This window comes from Populus euphratica, unplaced genomic scaffold (genome assembly GCF_000495115.2).
Source record: "Populus euphratica unplaced genomic scaffold, PopEup_1.0 scaffold103.1, whole genome shotgun sequence".
NCBI classification, from domain to species: Eukaryota; Viridiplantae; Streptophyta; class Magnoliopsida; order Malpighiales; family Salicaceae; genus Populus; species Populus euphratica.
Genome location: NW_011499891.1, coordinates 766301 through 777710, shown reverse-complemented (window position 1 = coordinate 777710; position 11410 = coordinate 766301). Strand labels below are relative to the sequence as shown.

The following is an 11410-nucleotide window of genomic DNA, read 5'->3' as shown; positions in this document are numbered from 1 at the left end:
AACTTTTACATCCTATGGGATTGCAGGACAAGTTAAGGTGATAAAAAACTCTGAGACACTTACTATGTGTCCAGTTCCAGAAAACAGTTCTCCTAAGGATCATTCTCCGAAGCTTTTTGTTTTTGGAGATTCTTATGTTGACACCGGGAATCTTCAACCTTTCCGGTCTTCTGGTGGTTGTGTTCTGACTGATTATATAGGTGCACAATTGCTTCTTTTTCCTGAGCTTATATCCTTTCATCGTTTCTTGTTTCAAGAGACATTTTATTCATCTATTTCCTTTTCTTCTGTGGACATTCTAAAACATTTCCTGCAGCCTCATTTCTCGGTATAAATTCTCCGGTACAATATGAAAAGAGAAACTTAGCAGAAAACAAAGCAGAACTGAAGAATGGAATGAATTTTGCATACGGAGGGAGTGGTGTTTTGAAGGAAGCATGGAGCAATCATAGCATGACCATCCAAATCAACAATTTTAAACAACAAATTAAAGAGAAAGTGTTCACAAAATATGACCTTGAAAATTCTGCTGCACTAGTTTCTGATGCAGGCAATGACTACACGTACTTGTATCTTAACCAAAGCGGCACCATAAAGGTGAGTGGTTAGGCTAATGGGATTAAGCAAGTCCTTATTTCCTTTTCTTCTCTTTTTCCCAGTACTGCATTTTCTTTACACATGACAGGACGTGCATGATCTCGCTGGAAGAGTTGTTGACCAGCTTGTGAAGAACGTGAAAGAAATCCATGAGCTGGGAGTGAAAAAAATAGCAATTTTAGGATCGCCACCCAGAGGATGCTGGCCGCAACTTAATCCGCGACCTCGTACAAATTGCAATGGGACTTGGAACGAGGAGTCGAGGTTCCACAATCAGCTATTGACAGCAGCGTTGAGAAATGTAGAGGAGAGCAAGAAGAATGCCTTTGTGTTTTTGGATCTTTACAAGGCCATGGATCTGGCACTTCAAAAAAACAAAGGTGATGAATTCTCATTTCCATTTCCATTATAAATAAAATAGAGAAAATGGCCTCATCGCATGTTATAAATATAATTCCTTGTATACGTAATTTCATTTAATCTATTTTTAAAAAGTTATGGTATCTCAAACTTATTATTCCGTTTTCAAAACATTTCTTATTAAAAATTCTCTAAAAAAAAGAATTTCCATATTTTAAAAAAAAATGTCATGAATGGAATAGTTTATATGTACTTGTTGAGCTTGTTTTAAATTATGGCCAAAATAAAAAAATACATACATACATACATGCATACATACATACATATATATATATATATATAGTCTTTATAAAAATCTAAAGTTGTCATATTTTAATGCCATGAAATATGGTATTTTAGAAAAGATTATTCTAAGCAAAAAGATACAACAAAGAAGAAAGAAACTTTATATGCTATAAATATTGCTAGTGAAGAGAAAATTTCTTATAACATTGAACATGCTATATCTGTTGGTAGTTCAGATGATGGGTGAATTTTTAATTTGGTTTGCATATTTTATATTTATCCTAATAGAAGTTGGTTTGATACTTTAAAAGTTTTTATTAGTATTGTTTTATTAAAAAACAATAAATGACTTTATATTGTTGATACAAGTACAATTCAAATTAAGATGTATGATGCTACTATTAGAATGTTAAAGGTTTGGCATGTTCCAAAGATGAAGAAGATTTTTTTTTTTTTTAGTCTTCTTGATCTACAAGGTTATGACTATTCTAATTTGTAAGAGTGCTTATTTCGTGATGAAAAGAAAGATGGTTAAAGGTGTCTATCATATTCAATATTCAATAATTATTGATTCAGTTGGTGTATTATTTATAGTTGATTCACATAGTGCTTTTACACATTTATTACATATATGATAAAGATATATGACTGAGAAAGAAATGATAGAGTTAATAAAAAAGAATTTGATATGTGGTCATAAAACAAGTAAATTGAATTTATATGAGTATTGTTTATTATAAATAATGCAGGGTAAAATTTAGACAATGAATTGTTTGTTATGATTGTTTTGTTTGATTTAAAAATTAGACAGTTGTATATAAAAACAAGTTTTCTACATAGTGAGCTAGAGGATAAGATTTATATACATAAGTTAGAGGTTTTATTATTCAAGGTAAGTAAAACAATGTGTGCTTATTGAAGAAGTTATTATATAGTTTGAAGTAGTTATCGAGACAATGATATAAGAATTCTGATACTTTTATGTTTAAAAGTGACCATAATAAACGTGTGTATTTCACAAAGCTCTTAGATGGTTTATTTATGTACTTGTTGTTGTATGTTGATGATATATTGATTGCCTTTAAAAATATATTTAGGATCAATAGTTTGAATGATTAATTGAGTGATAAGTTTAAAAAAAAGAATTTAAGTGCAACAAAAAAGATTTTACATAGAGTTATATAGAAATCAAAGTATTGGTAAGTTATACTTGTCATAAAATATGTATCTTGATAACATGCTTAATTATTTTAACATGCAAGATTACAATAGCCTTTTTCATGTTATTTTCAACCTTGTTACTAGAAACTGAGGAAAAGAAATAGTAAATATTAGGTGTTTTATATGTTATTGCAATTGAATACATTATATATATTAAAGCCTCTATTCATTTGGACATATGTAATTAGTATGGTTAGCATATTTATAAGATATCCTGGTAAAATTTATTAACAGTATATGAAATGGATACTTCGTTATCTCAAGAGGTATTATAGATGTTAGTTTGATATATAATAAGATAATAACATTATAGATAAAAAAGTTTATCTTTGTAGTAAAGTTCAATATTGCTTTAACTTGATTGAATTGTTTAGTACTTGAAACATATTTATAGGTAGCAATCAAATAGCTCAATTTTTATAAATTGACTCAATTTAAATCAATTTGAAGATTTGTTGAGTTTATCTTAAATTTTATGTATTTTTTTATATAATTGATTGTGTTTGTTTTTTATATTTTTTTTTTACTAATTGACTTGAGATTTTAGGCTTGGTTAACAAGTGTGTGTTGTAGCTTAGTTTATTAGCATGTTGGAATAAGGATAGAGGTTCTACATTTAAGTATTGGGGCATGCAACATTTTCTTTCACGTGTTTATGATATTGTTTTTTTAAAAGAAGGAACGGGCAATAAGTTGTCCACCCGGTCTAAAAAAAGAAAAGCATAGGTCCAACTGTGCAGGCCAAGCATGCTACTGATTGGTTAGGCACTAGATTTTATCCTTTTTTGTATGTCTTCTTCTTCTTTTTTTGGTTATTTTTAATACTCAAAAAAAAAAATTACAAGAATTACTTATTTTTTAGTTTTAACATGTTTCTCAAATGCTATTATAATTTTTTTTTCAATGATTATGTATATGATATGAAAATAATAATAATAAATTATTCATGAAAACTCGATTCAAATTATTTTTTTATTGTTAAAATTTCTAAATAAATTTTGAATATGATCTTATAACATTTATAAATTTTTTATCTTTTAATCACATAACAAATATAAACATACTTTTTTGATATTTTTTTTTGTTAATTACTAGCTTTAATAATAGTAGAATATTTTGTTTTTAACATAAACAATGACTTTAATTAAAAACATTACGTTGTTAAGATAAACATGTGTTAATAAAAAAAGATTATTTTGATGAAAAAACTCTTTATTTATTTAATAATAATGCTAAAAAATTTAACGAGACGGGTAAATTGCAGGCATATAAACAGGTTATGATCAAACTGATCTTTTTTTACCTATTACTGCAGAAAACTCAAACTACGGGAATCCATTAGAGCCATGCTGCGATGGAGTGACTGATGCATATTGGTGCGGGATGAAAGATCAGAAAGGCGCAGAGATGTTTACAGTATGCCGACACCCTGAGTCGTCATTTTTCTGGGATAAAGTGCACCCTTCACAGAACGGGGTGCATGCCATTTTCTTGGATCTAATACCTTCTCTTGAGAGACTCCTTTTAATCTGTTAATGTGAGACGCAAGAACTTTAATCTCCTCTTGCGTGATCAAATTTGAACTCCCAGTATCCCATAAGAATTAATTACCTAGCCACAAGTTATGATGCATTTTTTCTTTTGAGATAATAGAGAATCACTTGTGTAAATTGAAGAAAAATTCAAATTGAACATAAATGTAAAATCCCATAAGAATTAATCCAAGTTATGATGCTTTCCTGTAGATGTTGCTTTCAAGGATAATAAAACAAAGAGTTGAGGGCTCAAGGGAGATTATGGACCACCATAATTTGTGAGCCATCTTCAGTATTTATCCAGAAATGAACCGCCGCATCCCACCACAGAGAGCCATCCAATGACAGCCACCAATATCTATAAAAAAGTCGTCTCTTTCCATGATCTTGTACACCCTCAACAAAGACCTAATAATTGGGAGATTCTGTAATGCGTCAAAGGAGGAGGTAAGACCCCATTTTTTTTGTTTACTCCATTACTCCCAGCTAATGACAAGTAATTATATGTTCTTCTGTATTATTTTTTTCAACAAAAAAATGTTATATGAAAAGTTTTATTATGTTGTCAAAGGATTGTGCCTGTTATCATGGTGTGAGATATTTCTTGTAGGAATGCTAGATAATAGTATGCAAGAGTTTGGAGGGAAAATAGGGTTTGGAAGATTTTTTATGAAGATCTTTTCTTCTTCCAATCCTTCTTGTTTTCTGTTTTTCTAAGATGGAACTTTCTTACGTCCATTTCATGTTCTTAAAAGAATTCATAGATATTTGAAAGGCATTTTCAAAAAAAGAAGAAAAAGAAGAAGCATTTTTAGGTTCAAATGGTTGAAAGATCAACTATATTTCCGCAAGAATATTTTATTATTTATTCATACTGCATTTTTTTTTCTATTTTGAAGGTCATATATCCTTTCTTTTTCTGTCAGCATATTTTTATTTTAGATTCTGGTTGAAAATAATAATATAAAAAATCAATCAGTTTATCAAACTAGCTAATATCTTAAAAATGTATAATTTTACATGTTTTAATATCATATAAAGTTTTCTAAATATTTAATGCAATGTTTAAACTATGTGGTTATCATATCTACAACAAGTGTTCCTAATAAAATTCAAGTTGAGTGATAATTTTAGAAATCACAGCATTCATTCTTGATACAAAACTCCCACATCACAAAGAATCAATTTTTAGCAAAAACAAAAACCAACTAGGAGAAAAATATCACTGGATCAATTGAATAAAACACAAAGAGAGATCAAATTCTCCCCCATCAGAGTTGCCAAAATGGATATGCACAAATGGTGATCATACATCAAAATTCTTCTACTAGTAGGAGGGACTATATATACACATTCATTGAATTCTTTTTTAGATTAACGTGGGTGTCCGGGCCAGTTTGCGCGCACTATGACTAATTCCACGGGCCCTGAAGTTAACGACCATGTAAGCCTCCAGTGGCCATCATATGAGTAACTAAGGACTCGAACCTGAGACCACAGAGGGAGCAAACCCCTTGATCCCAAGTCCTTGCCACTTGGTCACCACCTAGATGATTCCATTCATTGAATTCTTTTTTTATTTACGTGGGGTGTCTTGGCCAGCTTGTGCGCACCACGACTAATCCCCACGACCCACTGAATATCCTGCAAACCCAGTAGATATGTAAGGCACCGCGGGGATGACAGACGTGCATACTAGGGTTCGAACCCAGGTGCAGTGGAAGAAGACAATACTAGGGCTCGAACTCAGGTACAGTGAAAAAAGACAAGCCCCTTCCACCGCTATACCAATACAAGCTCATTCATTGAATTCTTACACAATGCAAGTAGTGGATATTTTCTCCCACTTGTTGGAACCATAAATCTAATGGCATGAGTATAAAATGGAGCCAACAACAGAGCGGAAGGAAAACCAAAACAAGATCTCTGCTTTATCCATTGACACCTCAGACCCACGCCATCTCCACCCACACAAGACAACAATAAAAACATCAAAAGTTGAACATGGATAGGGTATTTTCAGTGGAGGATAATGTCACACAGACCAATCCTGGTGTCTAGCACGGGCCACAAACACCAATTGTCCAAAATGAACCGGTCTGAATCTGAATGGGCTTTTCAAAGATTTCTTCAAGAAGCCTCTGCTGCAACCTTTGATGACAACACTCCCAATTCTTCAGCTGATAAAACTGACGTTGTTCATATCAATGATTATGGATATAGTAATAACAACGCTACAAGTAAGAGCTGTGATAATAATTATAAAGAGAATGCCATGCCCTTGAGTAATGGGGCCTGTGCCACCGCTGCTTCATTGTCGCTTGGTGCTCCGGCGGATATTCCTGTGGACTCTGAGGATTATCATGCGTTTTTGAAGAGTAAACTCAATATGGCTTGTGCTGCTGTTGCTTTGTCTCGGGTAAAGTTTCTCGTTTTTTTTTTACCCGTTTCTTTTTAAGTTAAGGAAAAGAAAAGGATTGGATCTTGTGTTGTTCCTTTTTTTCCTTCTTTGTGCTTGATTGGTATGAAAAAATTGCGAAAGAAAGGAAAGTATAGAATTTTTTCTGTGTGCGTGCGTGCTTGTTTTTAAGTTCTTTACCATGTATTTTTGCTTCTGGGTAATGGAAAATTTAGTTTAATTATTTAACTAGCGGGTAGATTTCTTTTTCTTTATTTCCGGAAAATTGAAAACTAAAAGGAAGTATATATATGGGTGCTTTTGCTCTTAGTGCAAGGGAAATGGAAATTTTAGTAGTTCTGAAGTTCTTTTTCCTGAGGAGTTGCAGTTGTCTTGGTTTGAGATTCAATGGAGAATTTGATTTCATGGGCCTAATGGTTGATAGTTAGGTTTAATATTTTTTTCCCACTTTGCTGGCATTTTGTGTAGCAGCCAAATAGAGTTTAACCAGTTCGTTTTCATTGGGTGGTGGGTGTTCCAAGCTCTCAATAGCTTTTATTTGCTTTTAATCCGTCGCCTTGTCAAGTGGAATGTGGAAATCCCATATGGTTGCGGCGATAGGTTTGTGCTTAACTAAAATAGGAATTTGTGCTTAGAGATGAAAGAAGGGCCAGGGCCAGGGCCAAAGTGGGCATCAGCTGTACAAGGGAAATTCTGCCCGATGCTTAACTAAAATTGAAGGAATTTACTGAGGACAAGAAGGGTAGCACTTTTGAAATTTGCTTGAACATCAGGTTTCCATGAGTCTGAAACATTAGAACTGAAGTTAAACGGTGAAGCTAGGTAGTAAGATCTATTTGATACTTAAGCAAAGGAAGACAGGAAGTCTACAGACCTTTCTAATGAATGATGAATTGTCGGAATAGTAGCCTATATTGTTGATTGCTTGATTGTAAAGGGATTATGGTGGTCCCTTTTTTTCAGAATGCTGGAGGTCCCAATTCGTACAAACTATTGAAAACTAATTTGGAATGGCGGAACTGAAGATTTGTGAAGCAGTAGAACCTATATGGTATCTTGCTAATAACAGGGATTAAATGCTAGTTTGAGTATGTTAACCTGTAAAGTAGCCCTATGTTTGGACAAAGCAAATGCAAAGCCATCCTTTCCATTATGCACTCTTTATTTTCTTGTTTATGTATTTCGTTACCATACATATTTTAAAAGGCCTATCTTGGTTAATTGAATATGTTTTGCTCTTGTCAATAGGCATATTTTGTAAAACCTCTAAAATCTCCTGCTACAGCTGAAAGTGGATCACAGGCTTCAAGTACTTCACATTTGGGATCCCATGCTCCTTCTAAAGGTTCAACCTAGTTTGTTTGCCATAAATATGCATGTTGTTCAGAAGTACATATCCTATCTTTTTAGGGCATGGCCGTTTTCATTTTAACAAGGAAGAAATGATTGCTTAGATATAGTGATTAAAAAGCTTCAAGGGCTGAATCCTTTAGACATTAGATTGGATAAACAAATTCATTACTTAATTATCTGGACTATTAGGTTCATAAAGCATATAAATCAATCACAGAAGTCTAGTAGAGAACCCCAAATTGACAAGGGAATTAGAATTCCTGTGCATCAAAGAAAAAGAAACTCTTACATAACCTTAGAAAGAATTTTCAAAGAATCTAGATATAAGGAAGGGTTCCTGCAATTAGTATTTACGTTGATAGGGGCTTTTGCTCAATGATCTAGGGTCCCATCATTCATTTATCTGATCAAACTAGATGAGAAAGATTAAAAGTCATCCTTATTTACACTGTAGCATAATAATTCACTACGCTAAAAGCCCGTGTCAAATCATTGCTTCTTGGAAGTAATAGTGACAGGCTAACAGCTTATAAGTTTGCAAGGGAATTTGGCTGCAGACATCCAAAATCAGTGTGATATGATGAACTCACACGTTACAGAAACCTGGCAGATGGGAAAGTGAAGGAAATTAGAATGTAATTTCCCCATATCCCGAACTTAGGCTTCTTTGATGAAAGATTTGTGTTATTACTCATTTGACAAAAAAATTAGTAGCACCAAGTAGGAAAATTGTTAAGGTTTTTTTGAATAATTTTGCATTTATCCTGGACAAAAACATGGCAACTTGAATAATCTAGCCATGGTTGATGTGTTCGTGTTCTGATGCTATGATCAACATATGTTTGCCCAATCCTGAATCTGTTCTCTTCTCTTTCACCCGCAGCACAATCTCTCCATTGAGTTGGTATGAGGTTTTGCATACCTCCATAAAAACACTCATACCATTGCTCTTTTAGTCATTTCTCTTTCTAATTACCTATGCAGGAGCTGGGCATGATTTATCTAGGTCCCGAGAAAAAGATGCTAATGAGCCACTTGGAAATCCCTCCTTGCCTTCCATGCAAAAGAAACTTGCAGTTACCGGTAAACCAACAACAAGTGGATCATCCAGAGAACTGTCGGAAGATGATGAAAATGAAGCAGAAACTAAAATAACTGAGAATATGCACCCTGCTGATGCAAAACGTGTGAGGAGGTAATTATTTCTGTGTTGTTCTGATTGTTAATATCATATGTTTTTGAAATATTAATTCTTTTTCTTCAAAAATTGAGAAATTCATGTCTATTCCATCTGATGTGTAATAAACACTTTCACTGCAAGACCTCAGGTTCCAGATGTGATTTTTAGTGGATAGCAAATGTTTTGTTTTGTTACTATAATCTGGTCCTGCATGTATGATTTCCACGCCAGAGAGAGATCAGAGTATTCAGTCAGTTTATGTGGCCCAAGCATAGTCCACTAAAATATCAGATGACAGCTCATAAAACATCAGTTTACAGTAAGTTTTTGAACCTTTTCTCATGCATTTAAGATTAGATACATCATAGAGGTAGCCATCTGAAACAGAATACTTGTGCAAGAACATATTGCTTAAAATATAGCACCACAATTGTTTGTTGTTTCAATTTATGCTCAAAATAGCTGGTAGCATATTTGATGATGGCATTGGACACTTTTTTTTTTCCTTCTAATTTGAAGACACTGGTGAATCAAACGGGGGAGAGAGATGGTCAAACATGGGCTAGCTCATAGATCTGCGGGCTTTAATTACCAAGGAATAGATTTTTTTCTTCAATTTTTTCTGCTATTGATTCTATTTCCTTCCATTGAATCATGCCGTGCTTTTTCAGAATGCTTTCGAATAGAGAGTCAGCTAGACGATCAAGAAGAAGAAAGCAGGCCCATTTGACTGAGCTTGAGACCCAGGTCTGGTTGTTTTTACTGCCTGCTTGATTGTCTTCTCCATTTGTTTTTCTTCTTCTACATAAATCCTAAACATGTTTTTTTTACAGGTTGCTCAATTGAGGGTTGAAAACTCTTCTCTGCTGAAGCGGCTGGCCGACACAAGTCAGAAGTACAATAAGTCTGCTGTTGACAACAGAATTTTAAAAGCTGACATTGAAACGCTGAGAGAAAAGGTAACTTTAATTGTCTTGTCCTTGGAAGTTCAAATACAGAGTCATTGCAAGGCTTTCACCTCCCTTTCCTAGCTGAGAATGACATCTAGTGATCATAGTGACACTAATCTCCCTCCAAACACATGCACTGGCATGCATGCAGTTTTAAAGGGGAGAGATTTTGGTGTACATCTGGAGGCAGGAAACTGGCACTCGGTTATTCCTTTTCATTTGGTGATTGCATGCATATCCAGGTGAGGATGGCTGAAGAGAAGGTCAAAAGATTTACTGGGTTGAACCATGTGTTCCATGCCATGCCTGATGTATCCACAATGAGTATGCCGTCGTTTGATGGATGCCCCTCTGACACATCAGCAGATGCTGCTGTCCCTGTCAAGGATGATTCAAAGCATCACATCTATCAGGCTCCTAACAATGCTATATCAACTCATGACTCCAGGCCCAGAGTCAACTTTGTGTTGGCCGATATATCTTCAGTTGAAAATGTGCAGCCGAATTCCGGAACAGCAGCAGGAGTATCAGGGAACAAGTTGGGGCGAACAGCTTCTTTGCAGCGAGTGGCTAGCTTGGAGCGTTTGCAGAAACGGATTCGTGGGGGTGCAAGTCCTTGTGGACCTCAGTCCAATGGGGAGCAGTCGTAACAAGCAAAGGAACCCCGACTGTCAAGAAGATTTAGAGAAGAAGATTCCATTTCAGTTTGATTTTTGGTTTAACTGTATGTAAAGATCCTATTCTTTAATTACATGTTGAATCAAACAATTATTTTTTACCGCAGTTGGCAATGCAAAACGTAGCTCTATAGAACAGCTTATCAATTGAACCTCTTACACTGCTGCTGTTTTGCTAGACATTTTTGCATTTCCGTGAATGATTTTACCTCATGAGTGACATCACAGGGCATAGAGTTGCTGCTAACCAAGAGCTATGATACCATGGCTCAAATCCAAGCTTTCTTGTGAAGTAAACGAGCATGTTAACACTCCTGTTTTGGCATGTCCGCTTCTACCCCCTCAAACTTTATTTTGATATACGATCGATCTTTCACTTGACAAGCCAAGTTTTCATAATTTCTTTTTTTCTCATATCACATGTTTGGTCCCAATAAATAAAGAATACTAGTTATTAGTTTTTGCAGAGACAAAGGACATGAAAATCAATACGGAACATTTTAGGTAACTTGAAAGAAGGGTAAGGAAAGTCAGACATGAGTTTAGTCTAATTGAATCGAGGCAGCAATTCGTCTCAACAATTTTAATCCAACCACTCAATATTTTGGTAAGGTCTACTGGCTTGATATAGTGATTGTTACTGGGTCGAATTTTATTTTGAATTGATTTGGCTAGATTTAAATAATATGATTAAATTTAGATGGGACTTAAATAAATCAACGTAGAAAAAAAATTTGTTCAATAAATAATATCATTTTTTTTTTATCTAACAATATTGTTCTAGAGATAACTTGATGACTCGGTACAAGTATAAAACTATAAAGTGGAACTCA

General features: G+C 34.2%; 2 protein-coding genes across 2 annotated transcripts; both read left to right on the top strand.

Annotated features, from left to right (window-relative positions):
- On the top strand, positions 1–4000 carry LOC105131333 (GDSL esterase/lipase At3g09930-like). Its single transcript, XM_011034258.1, has 4 exons — positions 1–200; positions 317–597; positions 686–977; positions 3779–4000. The coding sequence occupies exons 1-4, from the start codon at positions 65–67 to the stop codon at positions 3997–3999; spliced, it is 930 nt and encodes a 309-aa protein (XP_011032560.1). The 5' UTR covers positions 1–64; the 3' UTR covers position 4000.
- A 1857-nt stretch (positions 4001–5857) lies between these two features.
- LOC105131234 (light-inducible protein CPRF2) lies at positions 5858–10738 on the top strand. Its single transcript, XM_011034108.1, has 6 exons — positions 5858–6417; positions 7666–7762; positions 8755–8965; positions 9622–9697; positions 9784–9909; positions 10143–10738. Exons 1-6 carry the CDS (start codon positions 6031–6033, stop codon positions 10548–10550), a joined length of 1305 nt encoding a protein of 434 aa, XP_011032410.1. The 5' UTR covers positions 5858–6030; the 3' UTR covers positions 10551–10738.
- The last annotated feature ends 672 nt before the right edge of the window (positions 10739–11410 follow it).